This window comes from Geotrypetes seraphini, chromosome 2, assembly GCF_902459505.1.
Source record: "Geotrypetes seraphini chromosome 2, aGeoSer1.1, whole genome shotgun sequence".
Taxonomy (NCBI): Eukaryota; Metazoa; Chordata; class Amphibia; order Gymnophiona; family Dermophiidae; genus Geotrypetes; species Geotrypetes seraphini.
In genome coordinates this window covers 240,920,778-240,941,144 of record NC_047085.1, presented here as the reverse complement: position 1 = coordinate 240,941,144, position 20,367 = coordinate 240,920,778, and the positions used below count along the sequence as shown (strand labels likewise).

Here is a 20,367-nt window from a genome sequence, read left to right as displayed (position 1 = left end):
TGCTAATTTTAGCATCTTCATGCAAATATTTCTTTAGATTGGTTTGAAGATGCATATTAAAACCTTGTTTCATAGCTCACTCATTTGTAGCATAGACACAAAGGTCTTAGCATGTATGCTATGGTTTACTGTGTAGGCTTCAACAGAAAATGCAATTGTATGATGTTTCTTTCTTTCTGGAAAAAACTTGAACATAGAAAGGAAGATTTCTCCCTTATACTCCTTCATAGGGGTGGGAGGTGGGGGATGGGCTGTCTTATCAGATAAAATAAGTTGGAAGACAGCCTACCGACATATTGCATTATGTGTCCCTGGACAGAAAAAACATTGGGCAGTGTTTTAAGAACCTTTAAAATTATTTCATTATCATTATAATAAGAAATATTTTGCATATTATTGCTGTTCTTACCTTTTTACAGCTCTATAAAAAGTACGGTCCTGTGTTCACAATTTATCGGGGCAATCGCCCACTGGTCATGATGTGTGGGTACGAGGCTGTGAAAGAAGCTTTGATCGATCAGGCTGATGACTTTTATGACAGAGGAAGAATCCCAGCATTAGAAAAAATATTCCACGACTTTGGTAAATAATATTTTAAAGAAGAAAATGCAAAAATGTATTGATATATTCATTGGCGTACCTAGGGGGGGGGGGGGGGGGACGGTCCGCCCTGGGTGCAAGCTCCAAGGGGATGCACAAGACAGAGCTGAACGGGGACGACGGGAGACCCACGGGCTAAATACAACTCGGGCCGCGAGGCTCGTCTTCTGTTCTTACCTGCCCTGCCGCGCACACAGACCCGACCGGAAGTCTTCCCAGATGTCAGCGCTGATGTCGGAGGGCAGGCTTTGCTTAAGCCCTCCCTCCGACGTCAGCGCTGACATCGGGGAAAACTTCCGGTTGGCTATGTGTGCGCGGCAGGGCAGGTAAGAACAGAAGATGAGCCTTGCGGCTCAAGTTCCACCCAAACCCAGAAATAAGGCAATACATGGGTTGTTGGTTTTTTTTTCCCCAATCCTGCCCTCAACCGGTCAATACTTTAGGACAGGGGTGTCAAAGTCCCTCCTCGAGGGCCGGAATCCAGTCGGGTTTTCTGGATTTCCCCAATGAATATGCATTGAAAGCAATGCATGCAAATAGATCTCATGCAGATTCATTGGGGAAATCCTGAAAACCCGACTGGATTCTGGCCCTCGAGGACCGACTTTGACACCTGTGCTTTAGGATGTCCACAACGAATCGGTACAAGATAACTTTTGATTGCATGTATGTAGTTTTCAATGTTTTGCATTGTTTGTATTTTAATTGATTGTTGTGAACTGCCTAGAACTTTTTGGGTATGGCGGTATATAAAATTAAATTATTATTTATATGCAGATGATTTGTTTAGCTATTCATTGTGGATATCCCTGCTGTAGAGAACCCCCCCCCCCTCCCCATAGAGTTTAAGAAGCTCTGCCCTAGTGGGTTGCAATAAAAACAAACGGGGGATAAATACAGCCCAGGCATTTCACAAACTGCCGGTGCCAGGACGTGAGTTCAAGTCGTGCCCCCGGTCTCTGCCAGGGAGGGTGCAGGTCATGCCACCCCAGTGGAAGCTAAGGCTGCGCTCCAGATGAGGTGGCGCGACAGAGGCTGGAGGAGGAGGAGGAGGGACGGTCCGGATGGCTGGGAAAGTTGCTAAGATGAGGGCTAGGAGGCAAACGTGGAACACAAAAGGGGGGAGGGAGTGCATTTTTGGACACAAGGCATGAACTTGGGAGAGAGGATGGAGGAAGGGAAGGAAAGAGGTGGGGGAGGGAGTGTGTTTTTGGACACAGAAGGCATGGACTTGGGAGAGAGGAAGGGAGGGAAAGAGATGCTGAGCTGGGGGAGGGAATGTGTTTTTGGACACAGAAGGCATGGACTTGGGAGAGAGGAAGGGAGGGAAAGAGATGGTTGTGTACACGGGGAATGCAAGAAAAGATAATTTTTGGTCATAGGGAGGGAGTGAGGTACAGACAGTGGCATACCAAGGTGGGGGGGGGGGCGGTCCACCCCGGGTTTACGCCCCAAGGGGGTGCACAGCTGGCCACCCTCCAGTGTTCTCCCTAGGCCAGCAAACTGCGGCTCTTTAGCCACTTGAGCGCCACCATCCCATTGGGAACAGGCCGGCGCCGAGTTCTCCCTGCTTTTCCCTTTGGGGCAGACCAACTCTAGCCGCCTGCGTCAATTCTGACGTAGGAGAGGACGTTCTGGGCCAACCAATCGCTGCCTCACTGGTCCAGAACATCCTCTCCGACGTTAGAATTGACGTCAGGCGGCGAGAATTGGTTGCCTCTGCGGGGAAGAGAAACAGGGCGAACTCAGCGCTGGCCTGTTCCCGATGGCGGCAGTGGCAGCGTTTTCCCAATGGTGGTGGCATGGGGGAGGGGAGGGCAGGGGGAAAGAAAGAAAGGGGGGGACAGGGAGCCAGAAAGAAAGAAAGGGGGCAGGGTGAAACAAACAAAAATAGGGCACGGAAAGAGAAAGAGAGAAAGACAGACATACAGAACGAAAGAGGGCATGGAGAGAGAAAGAAAGAAGGGGCAGTGTGAAAGAAAGAAAGAAATGGGGCACGGAGAGCGAGAGAAAGACAGACATACAGAAAGAAAGGGGGTATGGAGAGAGAGAAAAAGAAAGAAGGGGGCAGGGTGAAACAAAGAAAAAGTTTGGGGAGGGAATGAGATCTGGAAGAGAAGAAGCATACAGGAGGCTGAAAGAAGGAAGAAATATTGGATGCACAGTCAGAAGAATAAAGTGCAACCAGAGACTGATGAAATTACCAAAGGTAAGAAAAATGATTTTGGTTTCAATTTAGTGATCAAAATGTGTCGGTTTTGAGAATTTATATATGCTGTTTAATTTTGCACTATGGCCCCCTTTTACTAAACCACAATAGCGTTTTTTAGCGCAGGGCCTATGAGCATCGAGAGCAGCGTGGGGCATTCAGTGCAGCTCCCTGCGCTAAAAAATGCTATCACGGTTTAGTAAAAAGGGAGGGGGAATATTTGTCTATTTTTGTATAGTTGTTACTGATGTGACATTGCATAAAGTCATCTGCCTTGACCTCTTTGAAAACCCACGGAATATAAATGATAATTAACATTTTCTCTGCGTACAGCGTGCTTTGTGTTTTTAAAATTTTATTGTTGGTAGATCATTTTGACTTGGCCACAAAGGTAAGGGGGAGGGAGGGGAGCTGCTGAAAGACATCTAGTAATCCTTGCAGGCTTGACTGTGCAGGGAATTATTTTTGTAAAATCATGTTTTGTTATGTGACTGGCATTATTTAGACTTTAATTTCTATGAATGAATAGAATGAAAATGATATAAAATTACTTGCTTGTTTTTATGTGCATGCACTGAAGGAAAGTGGAGAGAGAGTGGGCTGAGGACGCTGAAGGGAAATGGGGAAGAGAGAGTGGGGAGAAGACGCTGATTTATAAATTGACAATTGTACAGAATATTGTTTCTTTTTATACTTTAATATAATAAGTTCAATATAAAACAATTCAAGGCTTGTGTGGATGGAATCAGGTGGTTTACGGGGATGGGGACTGAACTTATGGGGATTAGTCCAATAAAATGGTATTTTTTTATTTCTCATTATTTGTTTTATTTTTATTTGTTAATTTGTAAAGTGGTGATTGTTATGTATCAGTTTTTTCAAATTTACATCTACTGTCTTTATATTTTGCACTGTATTAGAGGACATGTGTTACTGTTTTTGTGGTGTTGCATTGTATCCAGGGTCTGGTTTCTTGGCGGTTCAGTTTAACTTTTGTCTACATATTTCTATTTTTAGCTTGTGATTATTCCATATTGGGTGAGAGTGTATCTCTGTTCTGTGTGTATGAAAAGAACTTAGTTTTCAGTTGGCATTGACTGCAGGATCAACTAACTGCGGGATCTGGCTTGTTTAGTTTTACAATGTATGTGTTGATGTTCTAGTGCTCACTGCAGTGTTTAAGATGCTGCCTTTTCCTAGGTACACTTTTGTGTGATATGTGGATTGTTACTAAAAATCATATTTTTCATATAGATGGGGGGTGTCAAAAAATGATGGGCCCCGGGTGTCACATATGCTAGGTACGGCACTGGATATATTGATGATTATGTATCTATTCTGTAAACTGCTTCAATTTAAGCAGGTTAGAAATTTTTAAATAAAATACATAAACTAATTATTTATGATTCTAGTTTTAATTCTGTGCAGTGACCTGAAACACAATCTGTTTATTAGGCTTGGGATTCAGATCAGGTACCCTTACTTTATCCTAATGTAGCAGTTTCTCTTCAATAGTTCTGTAGTCTTAGTATCCTGAGTGGCCTAGCTAAGGAGGAGGGTGCTCAGAAAAATAACACTAACCACCCCTAGACTAAGAGATTATGTAGGGGAACCTGGCTAGGATTTAGGCCTGGATGCACTAAACATAATCGCTAATGACGACTGGATTGCTGTTGGTTGATTCTCTGGCCATTTGTAGAAGAGCAATAATCAATGTACCAAAAAGATTGCATGCAAATTTGCGTGGAGGTTCATCGTAATCCCTATCTCTCTCATCTGATTGATTGGTGTGAGAGTGACTCTCATACATGCGCAAAGCCAGCAAAGGGAAACCCGAGCATCTGAGAGGCAGGGAAAGCCTCGAAAGCAGTCTCCTGCCACTCAGCTGTTTAGGGCAGGAAACTTTTTTTTCAATAATGGACAGATGTTGTGCGTGTGTTACACATGCACAATATCTGTCCCATTAAAAAAAAAAAGCTCTCTCTGACGTTCCGACACCAGGAACCAACACCCCACCCCCTCACACACACAGCTGCAAAAATGGCAGGAGGGTTGCCCACTTTCTCTTGCCATGCTGTCCCTACCCCCCCCATGCAAGAAAATTGACAGCAAGCACGTATTTTGCTGATCACTACACTTATTACAGCTACAAAAAGATAAGTATAGCGTATATTTTCTACTATCAGTTCCAGCCTTATATTTTGTTGGACTTCTTCACCTATGGCCTGATGAACTATGTACGCTGAACTAAGTTTATAGCAGCAGCTAAGTACCAATGTGCTTTTCATTTGTTTTTCACATTTTTTGATTTACATTGAGGCATATTTGTACACAGTAAATCACAACGGGGGTGAGACCAGGGATGTTACACCTTTTAAACCCCAAATGGGTATAAAGAGTGACAGCTAACGCTTTGGTCTTGTTAGCGTTCAGTTGTGTAAACTGAGGACTCCTGCCATTACACTTAAATTTAAGTTTTATTTCACTCTATTTGTAGTGTGTGTACCATTGTACTTGGTTACTGCTATCTTCACTCTATCCTTGAATAATTTTCAGATTTTTTTAGTTTTACTCCCTCCTGTCAACAGAGACCCCCCTGAACCATCCCCTCCCCCCTAAAAAAGGCAGAAGGGATGCCCACTCCCTCCTGCCACCAGATGATCCCCTGAACCCCACTCCCACTTCTCTCCCCTCTCCCCCTGTACCTTTGATAGATGTTGAAAACTGGAGGGAAGCATGGTCCTTCCAACTCTGAGGCCTGCCAGTCGAAAAAGATGTGCCTTCTCTTGCCTGGTGCACCATGTGATGCACATGGAGGAACCTAAGGCTCTGATTAGCTCAGATGCCTAAGGCCCCTCTCCTTGGAGGGGGTCTTAGGCATCTGAGCTAATCAATCACTTGGCTATATTGCCTAGGGTTTTAGCTACGGTAATTTGCATTGCCGGATCAGAAAATGGGCGATTAGGAAAAACATGCAGTGAGCCGTTTTGTGAATCGGGACAGTAAAAGCATTGCTAAAGCTATCAAAACAGGTTTAGCAATGATCACCGACTTTAGTGCATCTAGCAATTAGTGTGTTTGAGAATCAGATGAAAGTTACACAGCTTAAAGTGACTAAGGGCTCCATTTACTAAGGTGTGCCAGTGTTTTTAGCGTGCACTAAAGATTAGCACGTGCTAACCCTGCACTGCACGAAAAATACTAATGCAAGCTTTATGGAGGCTAAAACCGCTAGTAAAAGGAGCCCTAAGTGAAATACTCAGTTTGAACGTGTATAAATGATTTTATTGTATTCTCCCATTTTTAAAAGGTAAAAAAAAAAAAAAAAACAGATTAAAATTCTTAATCCTATATAATAAAATCCTAGAGCATGCATGCGCTCTTGAAATTTCGTGATCCTTGCCGCTGTGATTTCTGATCCGTGGCCGCCAATCCGGCGGCAGGGAACATTTTGGCCACTCCCCTCCTCCTGCCCTCACTCACCATGGAAGCCAGGCAAGCTCTCTCCCTGCCCGCGTCCTCAGCAGGGAACACACCTCCCGCCCTAACTCACCGCTGCCGCCGCCGCCGCTGCTGCTGCTGATCCTCCTGTAAAGAGCAGCCTGTGATGGTGTCCGGCTTTAGCGAACCTCGCAGGCCGCTCTCCAACCTCAGTAGCACGTTCCCTCTGACGCACAGGATTGCGTCAGAGGGAACGTGCTACCGAGTTGGAGAGCGGCCTGCGAGGTTCGCTAAAGCCGGACACCATCGCAGGCTGCTCTTTACAGGAGGATCAGCCACCACGGGGATCATGAGAAGAGCCGCCGATACTTTGAAATTTGAAAAAAGCAGCAGGCCAGCCCGCGGGAAGGGGGAGGGGCCGAACGGAGCAGGACAGCTCACGGTAAGAGAAGGGAATGGGGGGTGGGGGAAAATGCTGCTACTACTTCAGCAGGGACCTGGAGGGGAAGGGAAATACCGCTGCTGCTTCTGCAAAAGAAAGTGTGTGGGGGGGGAGAGAAGGGAATGGGGGGTGGGGGAAAATGCTGCTACTACTTCACAGGGATCTGGAGGGGAAGGGAAATATCACTGCTGCTTCTGCAAAGGAAAGTGGGGGGGAGAGAGAAGGGAATGGGGGGTGGGGGAAAATGCTGTTACTGCTTCAGCAGGGACATGGAGGGGAAGGGAAATACCGCTGCTGCTTCTGCAAAGGAAAGTGGGGGGGGGGAGAGAGACAGAAAGAAATACAGACAGACAAAGGATGCCAGGGAGAGAGACAGACAGAAATAAAGACAGACAGGAGAACAGAGAGACAGACAGAAAGAAAGACAAACAGACAAAGGGTGCCAGGGAGTGAGAGAGAAAAATAGCAGGAGGGAGACAGACAGAAAGGAAGGAAGAAAGAGACAGGAGCAGGGAGAAAGACATAAATAAAGAAAGACAGACAGGTCTTAAACACTAGTAATATTATAAAGTGCAAGTTACAATTAAAAAACTAGCAATTAGCTATTCTAAAAACTGGATCCAGTGAACTAAATTATTTTCTGGATTACAATTGTCTTACAGCACGAGGCATAAAATAGAAAATACTAGTCTAATGTAGTCTAGACAATGAAAAATATCTGTGACACATGTGACAAATTCCTACAAGACATGGGTCATCAGTTCAGCCAGTCTTCATATATCAATACAAACCCAATGAAAGAGAAATTTCTCTTTTAATTCTTGCTTAGGCTGTTTCCTTCCAACCACAAAGGTCACAGACATGTAAAAGTAGCAAAATGCTGCCAGCTCAATGGCTCTATCAGAAAATAAGGCATAACAAATGAGGGGGTGCTGAAAATTTCTCAGCCCAGCTAAGAGAATGATGTGGATAATAGTTCAATCACTGATCTGAAACAATGTCAAAACATAGAATTTCAGTTCTGCAAACTGGCACTTAACAAAATAAGAAAACACTCTTTTCAGCTAAAGTGGCAAAATATCGCTCAGAATTTAAGAAGTTGATTGGGCTGAGAACTTTTTAACATTCCCTTGTATATGTACACACACGCTACAATTCTCTCCATGTTACTTGAGCTATATATTAAAGGGTTGCATAACACTATAAGAAATGCATGGTTTAATTGCATAGATCCATTGAGATCCTAGTAGCTTCAATCTAGGTTTAGTGTATGAGGCAATTATTTTTCAAGAAGGTGATTTAGAAACCAAAAAAATATTGCTAGGAAAAGATAACTTGGCCCAATCCAGTGTGACTATTTGTGCATACCTATTGTGATGTGAAAGGTCTTCCATATATTTTGGTCCTCTCCTTCCCCTTTGCATCCATTATTTGGGGAATTTTGAAACTCTGCAGAAAAGTCCCATAGGAACATTTGAAAAACATTTGTGCAGTTTTCTTTTCCTATGCTATGCTTGGTGTAACAGTACCAAAAGATCTGCATTATGTTTTGTAGAATGAAGCTTATCTGATTATCTGATGTCATCCTTTTTACTATGTGGGGAGTACTTTGAAACATAACAAGTACTTTTCCATATGGTGGTGCTGGGGAGGAAAGGGGTGCAATTTCCATTGACCTTTTTCCATGGTAAGTAGCTGTTTACCTCCAGAAAGAGTTTCTTAAATTTCTTCTGCTATATCGATCTCATGCATGAAGAATCGTCAAGGTGAAATTCTCGTAAATACTTTCAGTTTCATTACCTTAGACACTGGCTTTGTTTGGAATATGAGGACCTGATTTTGAGAGGTGATACTGACCATGTTAATTTAAGTGCTGGTGTCAGTGTTTAAATTAATATGTTTATGAAGCACCACTATATATATTGGGGGGGGTTCATTTTCCAAAAATGCAAACATCCAATAAATGGTATAAACTAGCACTTGGATGTCCTAATCAATGGGATATACAAGTGCTGATTTTTATAACACTGGCATTCGCATCACTCCTCATATACACATCACTGAATAAAGACATATAACACTTAGTAATGGCAAAGCATGGGCCGCAGCTTTATTAAACTTATCCATCAATTAATTTATAAAAACATAACAATTTATACATAAATAATTCAGTGTAGCTTAACAACCATAAACCTTGATGCTAATCGGTGTCGAATTAGCTCAGCTCAATAAATTCATCACATTCCAGCAAACCCCACTTCCCCCAGCAAGACTCGCGGTATCGCAGAATCATGCTGGTCACCCATGGCGGTACCGCACATGAGCAGAATAAGCACATAAAATATATAACTTCATAAGCCACACTGTACACAATTCACCCCATAACACATTTCTGCAAAAGCTGCGACCAACCCAACCACCACCCACCAAAACCAAACAACCCCCCAAAAAAAAAAAAACCTGGGAGGGCGGGAAGGGAACAAATTTAACCCTGCCTACCCACCTCTTCCCACACGCCTACCCTTCCCAAAATGATTTAACCCGCCAAAATCACCCTTAATCCCACACAATTCCTCCACCAATCACCCTTCACCCTTCCTAACAACCAATCATCCTGTCCTAGCACCCCAATCACCAATCCCTGCCAACCTCTAGCTCCCACTACCAACCCTCACATTCCAACCCCCCCCTCCACCCCCAGCCCACTGTAACTACTTTTTAAGGGTTCGCTCAGCCACTGTTATCAGCTTACAGCTAAACTGTAAGCTCCCAAACCGTCTTTCTGTACATCTTGCAAGGCGTCCCATCCACTGTACATCCAAACTCCATGGGGGTATGTATAGAGGTATGCTATGGGCAGGTTCTGGGCAGCCTTATACTTGGACTTTTTGTGGTGATTATCAAACCTTTCCCAGGACGTCTAAGATGGAACTAGACCTGTTCTAGAAGCGCCTAAGTGCCACAAACCTACCCAAACTGACCAAATGACCATTGGAGGGATTAATGACCCCTTCCATACTCTCCCAGTGATCACTGACCCCCTCCAACCCCCTAAAAAAATCTGAATAGTACATACCTCTTTCTAGAACAGCAGCATCTGGTATGGGAAATCCTAGCAGAGCATCACATAATAACACAAAGTAAGCATGTAAATACAGATAAAAGTACATTATAGAATACTAGTCTTATAGCCCGTTACATTAACGGGTGCTAGAATATATGTGTGTGTGTGTCTCTTTATTTCTTTCTCTCTCTCTCTCTCCTTAGCCGCTTTCTTTCTTTTTGTCTTTCTTTTTCCTTGGCTGTCCATCACCACCTTTTGCCTGCTCCCCCTGTCCATTCTCCCTTCCTTTTACCTCCCCTGTGTCCACCACCACCCCTTCCCAGGTCTCCTTATGCAGCAGCAGCCCTTCTCCTTTTGTTTTACCTCCCCCCTGTCCAGCAGCACCTTCCTTCTCCCCCTGTCCAACATTAGACCTCCATTCCTTTTTCTTCACCCCCCCTTGTCCATCAGCACCTCTTTCCTTCTCCCCCTGTCCAGCAGTAGGCGTCCCTTCCTTTTTCTCCCCCCTCCTCCTTCTTATCCCTATGATACACTTACCTTGCTCTGCCCCTGATCAGAGGCTCCCGACAGCCACCCAGTTGCACCCATTGGCAAAGTTCCCTCTGCGGCATCCCGCACCCCTCCTGACGTGACTCCTGCTGTCTTTCTTTCTGTCTGTCTCTGTCCCTGGCCCCCTTTGTCTGTTTGTCTTTCTGTATATCTCCCTGCCCCTGTGTCTTTATTCTTTTCTTTCTGTCTCCCTTCCTCCCTCTGTCTATCTGTCCGAAGCAGCATCCCCTCCCCCTCCATTTCCCTCCCCCCACACCAGTTCCCTGTGCACCTGCCTCTGTGTCTTTCTTCTTGTCTTTCTGTGTCCCTTCCTCCCTCTGTCTGTCTGTCCAAAGCAGCATTTCCTCCCCCCACACCAGTTCCCTGTGCACCTGCCCCTGTGTCTTTCTTCTTGTCTTTCTGTCTCCCTTCCTCCCTCTGTCTGTGCAAAGCAACATTCCCTTCCCCTTCCATTTCCCTCCCCCCACACCAGTTCCCTGTGCACCTGCCCCTGTGTCTTTCTTCTTGTCTTTCTGTCTCCCTTCCTCCCTCTGTGCAAAGCAGCATTCCCTCCCCCTTCCATTTCCGTCCCCCCACACAGCATTAGCATTTCCTCTACCCCCTTTCCCTTCCAACAGTCGCGACTACAAACGCGGGCCCAAGTCCTTTGCCACCCCCCCTTCCCTTCCCGCGGGCCCGACTACACATGGCGATTTAAGCAGCGTGTGCAGCACTCTTCACACGCTGCTTCGGGTCCTTCTACTGCCCTGATTTACTCTGGCACATCCGGAGCAAATCAGGGCAGTAGAAGGGCCCGAAGCAGCGTGTGAAGACTGCTGACACGCTGCTTAAATCGCCAGTCAGGCCCACGGTAAGGGAAGAGGGGGGGCGGCAAATGACTCGGGTCCCGGGCAGCGGAAAGTTGCTGGGCTCCTCGGTGGGGGTGCTGAGTGGCTGCGATCCCTCTCCTCCCAGACCCCCCCCTGGAGGAACGGAGATCGGCGGCTGCAGCTTCTGGCTTCGGTGTCTTCTATCCACTGCGGCCAACCCTAGCGGAAACAGGAAGTAGTCAGAGAGGGCGGCCGCAGTGGACAGTAGACAGCAAAGACAGCGTTAGCAGCGCTTTTCTCTTCATTGAAAAGCGGGTGAGCCGGCGAGAAGGAGGAGGTGGTGGTTTTGGCAGTGAGTGAGGGCGGGAGGGGGCAGTGAGGGAGGGTGGGAGTCGCCGGCTGTGCTGTGCTTTCCCGATCTGTCTGCCGCATATGCACTCTGGCTACAGATCACGGATCAGGGATTACAGATCACGCTGGTTTGAGTGCGGATGCGCGGCTAGCGTTTTATTAAATAGGATAAAGCATAAAAACATGTCCATAAATAAACCAGCATAAAAACATTTGTTTACATCAGCCTTTATCTTCAATTTTTATATAGTCTGTGTAGTCATATTTTCTATGTAGATGGTTTTAATTCATTATTTATGTTTATTAATGCTTTATTATATATATATATATATATATATATATCTGCATTCCCATATATATATATATATATATATATTGTGACAGGGAAGTGCCTGTCAGCGGTTTAAACCCGGTTTTAAACCCTGCCTTGCAAAGGGCTGTCCCTATTCCTAAGCCCAGGAAACTGTCTAGTATCCCTGTGCCTATCACTAAGAACCAACAGGCAGGGCAAGGCAGAGAGGCAAGGACAGAAACCACAACGTCTAGTTTGGGGCACTATAATTCCTTTTATGATTCCTTGGGCAAAGCTCTGACAAAACCTCTGAGAAAGAAAACCAGCACAGGCATGGTTAATGAGGGGTGTGTGGCTAGCAAGCAGGACGAACCCAGAGGGCGAGTGAGATTAGGCTTGCAGCATAAAATGAGCCCAGGTGGAAACAATAGGGGGAGGGCTGAGGAGATTACGAACACTGTGGAGAATGCTGGAGAGAAGACTGGAAGGAGGAATGCAGGGAAGAGCCAGGCTGCACTAAGCAGGAGAGAGCCTGCCAAGAGGTCTCTGTCCCAGACCTTAGCTAAAGCACAGCTGGTCTTACAACCCTCCCGAGTGACCAGACTTCTAACTCCTCAACAGCAGTGCAGGGAAGTAGCAAGACTTCCAGGACAGGGCTGTCCGTTAGCTGGCCCTGAAGGGAGTTCTTACCCTAGCTCAGAGAATGGTGATTCCCTAATGGAATTAGAAAGGGCGTTATCTGAGAGCAGTGACATGGAATGCAATCTCGCAGCATGGGAGCTCCAGGAGAGTCACAGATAACGTGGTATGAATGGGGGAGGGGAATGAAAGTGAATGTTTGGAAGTAGCGTTCTTTCTCCCTTAGTCTAACTGTGAACTAGCATGAGTAAATTACTTAGAGCCCGAGAGGAAAATCTGTGAAGATAAGGAAGGAGGTGAGAACCTGTAATTAACCTCCTCAGAAAGCTTGCACGGAGCTTAGAGTCCCGATATAGTTTAACCCTGAAGCAGGAACTTTGGGAGGGGACTAACGGCAGTCTGAAACGGTTGGGTTATAAAGTTCCCTAGCCCTACCCTGAGAGCTTGGGGTAGTGGGGGCAGTGGGCTTCAGGGGGGACAGTGCTAAAGCTTCCTAATGATTTTTCAAACAGAAAAAGCAAAATCAGGAGAAAACGTTTTTGGTTTTATTTTTGGCTTTTCTGCCTGGACATCAGGTTGGACTGTATGAAAATATGTTTTGTTTAAGTCTCCTCAACACAGAGGGACTGCTTGAACCCTAGTGCTGTAAACTGAGGGAAATAAACGAAAAGCTGAACTTTACCACTAACGCAGCCTCCATTAATTATTCCACTGTTTCCCAGCGGAAGTCCTCCTGGGAGCGCTTGGTCCTTACGCCTGGGGCGGGAGCTGGGTTGCTTGCGCTAGGCTTACCCCCGGCCCCGCCACAATATATATATATATATATATATATATATATATATATATATATATATATATATATATATATTGCTGCATTCCCATACAAGGCCTTCTCATCCACAGAAACAGGGATCCTTCTTGGGACTATACTTGGCTAATAAAGATTGTATTATTGGTTGAAAAGACACAACCCTTGCCTTTTTTGCTTGACTGTCCTAGGTTTGACTGAAACAGAAGAGAAATTTAGGAGCTGAGCTTCTTCTTTTTATTTTAATATTGGACTCTTACAGAGCAGTAAATGCAGTAATGCAATTATTGTATATACATGAAAGGCATCTTTGAAAGAAGAAAAACAATAGCATTCTCTGCCCTCCAACCCTGCCTGCTGATCGACCCTTCCCTTTGAATGTATCCATGACATCCTGTTTGTCTGTCTTGCCTGTTTAGATTGTAAGCTCTTTCGAGCAGGGACTGTTTTCTTATTCTTTATGACTCTGTGCAGCGCTGCTTGCATCTGGTAGCGCTATAGAAATAATTAATAGTAGTAAACTAAGGAAAAAATATGTCACAAAGAAATACGATGGGCCGCTGAAAAGTTCATAGCCCAACCAAGAAGAGAATGATGTGGAGCCACAAAACTTACAAGTTATTCCACACTTTTCTTGATACTTTTTGTTTCCGTGATATGTACATTTATGGCTCCACATTATTCTCTATTTTGGTTGGGCTGAGAAATTTTTCAGCGGTCTCTTATAATAGAACAAATGGCTTATAATAACTTTAAGATAAATTTGCAAAGGAGAAGACTTGTTTTGGTACTTACATTTGAATGTTCTATAGGAGTTCTTGTTTTGGTAAATACCCTGAAAAATAAAACAAAATCCTTTTTTTTTTCCAGGAGTTGGTGTTCTCAGAGGAGATCAGTGGAAGCAGATCCGTGCTTTTTCTCTCAAAACGCTAAGAGAGTTAGGAATGGGGAAGAGGAATTTTGAGGAGTTGATGAAAGACGAAGCTCAGTGTCTAGTGAAAGAAATCAGAAACACAAAACGTTTGTATACTTTAAGGTTTTGCTAATGTTAAATGCATGGATTAGCTGCAATTTGATCATTATTTTTGCTAATGGGTATGAAATATGTTTGAAAAATGGGTGGAATAAATTTTACTTTGCAATTTATGCTCTCAGATTTTACCAGAATAGTTAGTGGTAAAGGGGCTCATTTTCAAAAGAGAAAAACATTCCCAAAATGGCATAAACCATCACTTGGATGATTTAATTGCCAAAACGATCAAGTGTTGATTTTTGAAACTAATTTTTTAGACGTATTGCAGAGCACTCACCCTCCAGAATGCCTAAATATTATGGAAATATGTATGAGGTGTGGTTTGGGTGGGATTTGGGTGGGCTTGCGCTTGGACATCTTGCAGGGATAATCAAAGCTTTTCAAGACGTCCAGGGTGTCACTTAGATGTTCGGCATTAGACCTGTTTTAAAAGCAAATAAGGGCCAAAATGGTACCCAAACTGACCAGATGACCATTGGAGAGATGAAAGTATGACCCCCACACTCCACTAGTGATCACTGACCTCCTACATACCCGTGTCTCTAGAACAACAGCACCTTGTAGAGCCTTGTAGAGCAGAACACAGCTGTCTTAAGTAGTTTTATGGGTGGGTGTGAATGGGCCGAGTGGTCATCTCCGATTATATTACCAGCACATGTAGGGTTCCTGGCTGGGTTTTCTAACAACCCTTGTGTACTCACACACATGTACAGATTTTAAACACTCTTGGAAGGTATAATGAAACACTTATTTTTTTCGTATGCTTGAGCTTATTCCCTCACAGGCTCAGGAAAAGCAAAACTATATACTGTACTTTCAGTCCAGTACAACAGTCTGTTCTCAAGGCAATATCATTTCACATTCAGTTCAGCAATCCTCGGTTTTTAGTCAATTAATCAGCTTCCAGCCTTCTCAAAGAACATGAATGGCTTACCTCAGCCAACCAGACATTAGCTATCTCTTTCTCAGCAGTATAAGAGCTATATGCAGTAAACAGGGTCGGTAGTACCACATGGGTCTGCTGGGATTTGAGTTTTGGCAGATTCCAAAAGAGCAATTGATACGCCAACAAGTTTACATGCAAATTATGTGCATGGATGTTCGCTGTAATCCCCATCTCTCCCGCCAATGGAGCACTGTGAGAGTGACTCTCACACATGCACAAAGCAGGCAGAGGAAGTTACTCAGCTGTTCAAGGCAGGAAAACTTTTTTTTTCTTTTTTTATGGACACAGATGTGTATGTGTTACCTATGCATGATATCTGTGCCCATTAAAAAAAAATTATGCCTACCCCTCCCCGACCAAATCAGTCACCCCTCCCCAACAACCATGGGTCTCCAAACCCCCCGACGATGATGGCTGCCACAGCGAAGCATCCAGAGAGACAGAAGGGATGCCCACTCCCTTCTGCCTCAGCAACCACCTGGAATCTCCTCCCAGCATTCCCCCCAACTTCCTCCCAATACCCCCACTCTAGACAAAGATCTCCTATCCTACCACCCCACTAACAAGAGCACAAAAGATAGTCCTGGTGGGCTTGGGGGTCAGGTCAGGACCCCCCCTGCTCAAGCACTCCCTAAGCCCCTTTCCCGTATCTCGATGTACAGTAGAAGCCGGCAAGAGGGATGCTCACTCGATCTTGCCAGCAGGCCTGCCTCTTCAAAATGGCGGCCTTCCTATTCCCGGTGGATCCTGGGATGTACCAGGGAGGGGCCTAAGGTCCTGCTTATCCTGGATATCTTTAAGTGTCAAGAAAAGTGCAGAATAACAGTGAAAATCTGTGGCAATCCCTGGCCATTTGAAGGTGCCCTGCAACACATGGAGAACCCCTCACATTATTCCCACACAAAGAAGACAGAAAATCCTTCATGAGAGTTAGCTACTAGCTAATAGTCATCAGGAAAGCTCTCATGAGGCAATTCTAGAACATTGGTGATAACTTTTATTTGCCCATTATGTATGTTTAGAATAATGACCTACTTGTCATTTTTCAAATACTCAGCTTATAAAGTATTTGCAAGGAGGTACCGTATACAAATGGGCAGAACATGGACATTGCTTACACATATGCACCTAGATTATAGGATATTATACTGTAATTTATGCATATCTGAGTCATGTAGATGTTAACATACTTGCTCACTCTTACATTTTAACCACACATATACCCAGTATTTCTTTAAGGAATGAGCCCCTACCAGGTTTTCTGTTTTAGAATTGCACTATATGTTATCATACATATGAAAGCTCTGGTACCAATCTCAAACTTGTGCTCTAGGTGATCACTTTGATCAGACTAATGGGAGAACTGTGTAGACCACCGAATGGTACTTTATTTTTATTTTCCCTAGAGCTGCCTGTGGATCCCAGCTCATATCTGACCCAGGCTTCTGCAAACATCATTAGTTCTATTATGTTAGGAAAACGGTTTGTCTATGGAGATAAGGAATGGATGAACATTCTTGATGATATGAATGAATGCTTCCATATCATGGACAGTTTCTGGGGAAAGGTAACTTACAGTCTACAATAAAGGAAACTCAGTGAAGTGAAAATATAGGGGTTTTGTGCTGAAGTTGTTAAATGTTTTGTATTCTATTTTGTACAGCTTTATGATTTAATTCCTGAAGTCATGCGCTACTTACCCGGTCCTCACAACCGAATGTTCAAATGTATGGAAGGTCTTACAAATTTTATTACTCACAGAGTGAAACTGAAACATGAAACTTTGGATCCCAGCTGCCCTCGGGATTTTTCTGATTACTTCCTAATCAGAATGGAACAGGTGACTTCTTATGTGACACATAAATGTCTAAAGCTAGACTTCTACTTATAAAGCTTGAAGGATTGTACTATGCATTAAATGAAGCAAATAATATAATTTTACTATAATGTGAGATGAAGGATAGACTGAATATGAAACATGGTGGTACAGATTTGTGATAAAAAATGAGGGATAGATATTTAATATATTTCACTCTGTCAAAAATTACAAAGACTAGGGGACACTCGAAGTTACAGGAAAATACTTTTTGGACAAGTTCCTGGAGGAAAAGTCCATAGTCTGTTATTGAGAAAGACATGGGAGAAGCCACTGCTTGCCCTGTATTGGTAGCATGGAATATTGCTACACCTTGGGTTTTGGCCAGGTACTAGTGGCTTGGATTGACCACCATGAGAACGGACTACAGAGCTTGATGGACCATTGGTCTGACCAAGTAAGGCTGTTCTTATGTTTTTATTTGTTGGGTTAACTTTGAGCATGAACTGCACAAATTATACTTTTGATTCCCCGGGAGACTGCTAAACATTTGTCCTGACAGCACAAAGTCTGATAAGTCATAGCACAAAGTCTGATAAGTCATAAGAAACAAGGATTAAAGGCAGATCAGGGGCACAACCTAAAAGTGAAAGTCTACAAAGGTGTCTATTGTATAAAAAACAACAAAAGTGTCTCTGTGCCTTTATAAAATAGGCATAAATACCAGCCCCAATAATACACAAACTCACTAACCCATAAATTTACACCTGCTCTGAAGGTGGGATAAAATTTGTGTATTTATACTATGAACTCCTTTTACTAAGGTGACCAAACAGGTTGAAAAGGTGACGGCGAAAGCTATAAGGATGCCAGGTTGCATAGGGAGAGGTATGGCCAGTAGGATAAAGGAGGTATTGATGCCCCTGTATAAGACTTTGGTGAGACCTCATTTAGAATATTATGTACAATTCTGGAGGCTGCACCTTCAAAAAGATATAAAAAGGATGGAGTCAGTCCAGAGGAAGGCTACTAAAATGGTATGTGGTCTTCATCATAAGGCATATGTGGACAGACTTAAAGATCTCAATCTGATACTTTGGAGGAAAGGCGGAAGAGGAGAGATATGATAGAGACATTTAAATAACTGCATAATGTAAATGCGCATGAGTCGAGTCTCTTTCATTTGAAAGGAATACAGCACTGCCGGGGTACAAGCTCTATCGCCAGGACAGGTCAGGACAGAAAGGAGGAGGAATAACCCTATACGTAAAAGAAAGCATACAATTGACAAGAATGGACACAGCGGAGACGACCAACAAGCTGGAATCGCTATGGGTTAAAATACCGGGTAGGAAAGGGCATGAAATAAAGATGGGCCTATACTATCGTCCACCCGGACAAACCGGAGATAGCGATAAAGAAATGGATGCCGAGATGAAGCGAGAATGCAAAAGCGGTTACACAATTGTTATGGGAGACTTCAACTACCCTGGGATAGACTGGAGTCTTGGAAGCTCAAGATGCGCTAGGGAGACAGAATTCCTGGAGGCTATACAAGATTGCTTTATGGAGCAGCTTGTTAAAGAACCGACGAGAGGAAATGCCACTCTGGATCTAATCCTAAATGGACTAAAGGGACCTGAAAAGGAAGTGGAAGTAGTGGGACCGTTAGGAAACAGCGATCATAATATGATCAAGTTCAAGGTTGAAGTAGAAATACCGAACAGAAAGAGAACCATAGCGACAACTTTCAACTTCAGGAAAGGAAACTATGAAGCAATGAGGGAAATGGTAAGGAAGAAACTTAGGAACACTTCCAAAAAATGGCAAACAGTAGAACATGCCTGGTCTTTTTTCAAAGACACGCTGAGCGAGGCACAAAATCTGGGCATCCCCAGATTCAGAAAGGGGTGCAAAAAGGGTCGAACAAAAGACCCGGTATGGATGACTAAAATAGTGAAGGAAGCGATAGGCAATAAGAAAAATTCATTTAGGAAATGGAAAAAGGACAAAACTGAAGGGAACCAGAAGGAGCACAGGAAGTATCAAAAAGAATGTCACCGTGTGGTTCGAAAAGCCAAAAGAGAGTATGAAGAGAGACTAGCCAGGGAGGCACGAAATTTCAAACCGTTCTTCAGATATGTTAAAGGGAAACAGCCAGCTAGGGAGGAGGTAGGACCGCTGGACGAAGGAGACAGGAAGGGAGTGGTGAAGGAGGTGAAAGAAGTCGCAGAAAGACTCAACATGTTCTTCTTGTCTGTATTTACAAACGAAGACACAACCAACATACCGGAACCTGAACAAATCTTCAATGGAAATCAAGCAGAAAAATTAACATCCATGGAAGTGAGCATTGATGATGTACACAGGCAGATAGAAAAACTTAAAACTGACAAATCCCCGGGTCCGGACGGAATCCATCCCAGGGTTTTGAAGGAATTAAAGGAGGAGATAGCGGAACTACTGCAGCAAATTTGCAACCTATCCTTGAAAACAGGCATGATCCCGGAGGATTGGAAGATAGCCAATGTCACGCCCATCTTTAAAAAGGGTTCAAGAGGTGACCCGGGAAACTACAGACCAGTGAGTTTGACCTCAGTTCCGGGGAAAATGGCGGAAGCACTGATTAAAGAACACATCGATGAACATTTGGAAAGAAACAAACTTTTGATAACATGCCAACATGGTTTCTGCAGGGGGAGATCGTGCCTAAAGAACTTATTGCACTTCTTCAAAGGAATTAACAAACGGATGGACAGAGGAGACTCCATAGACATCATATACCTTGATTTCCAGGGGGGGGATACTTGGAATGGGCAGACTTTGTGGGCTATAGCCCTTTTCTGCCGCTTTTTTTCTATGTTTCTATGTTTCTAAGGTGCCTCACGAGCGTCTACTCCGGAAACTGAAGAACCATGGAGTGGACGGAGACGTACATAGATGGATCAGAAACTGGTTGGCGGGTAGGAAACAGAGGGTAGGGGTGAAGGGCCACTACTCGGACTGGATGAGGGTCACGAGTGGTGTTCCACAGGGCTCAGTGCTCGGGCCGCTGTTATTTAATATATTCATAAATGATCTAGAAACAGGCACGAAGTGTGAGATAATAAAATTTGCGAACGATACAAAACTATTTAGTGGAGCTGGGACTAAAGAGGAATGCGAAGAATTGCAAAGGGACTTGAACAAACTGGGGGAATGGGCCGCGAGATGGCAGATGAAGTTCAACGTTGAGAAATGTAAAGTATTGCATGTGGGAAACAGAAACCCGAGGTACAACTATACGATGGGAGGGATATTATTGAATGAGAGTAACCAAGAAAGGGACTTGGGGGTAATGGTGGACATGACAATGAAGCCGACGGCAC

At 44.1% G+C, this 20,367-nt stretch overlaps 1 protein-coding gene across 2 annotated transcripts in view; it reads left to right on the top strand.

Moving 5' to 3' along the window:
• Positions 1–20,367, top strand: part of LOC117355144 (cytochrome P450 2G1-like) — an 80,982-nt gene that overhangs the window by 27,910 nt on the left and 32,705 nt on the right. For both annotated transcript variants that reach the window (XM_033933264.1, XM_033933265.1), the window contains exons 2-5: positions 420–582; positions 14,075–14,224; positions 16,590–16,750; positions 16,847–17,023. In XM_033933264.1, the coding sequence (XP_033789155.1) occupies positions 420–582; positions 14,075–14,224; positions 16,590–16,750; positions 16,847–17,023 (651 nt within the window). The remainder of the gene's footprint in view (positions 1–419; positions 583–14,074; positions 14,225–16,589; positions 16,751–16,846; positions 17,024–20,367) is intronic.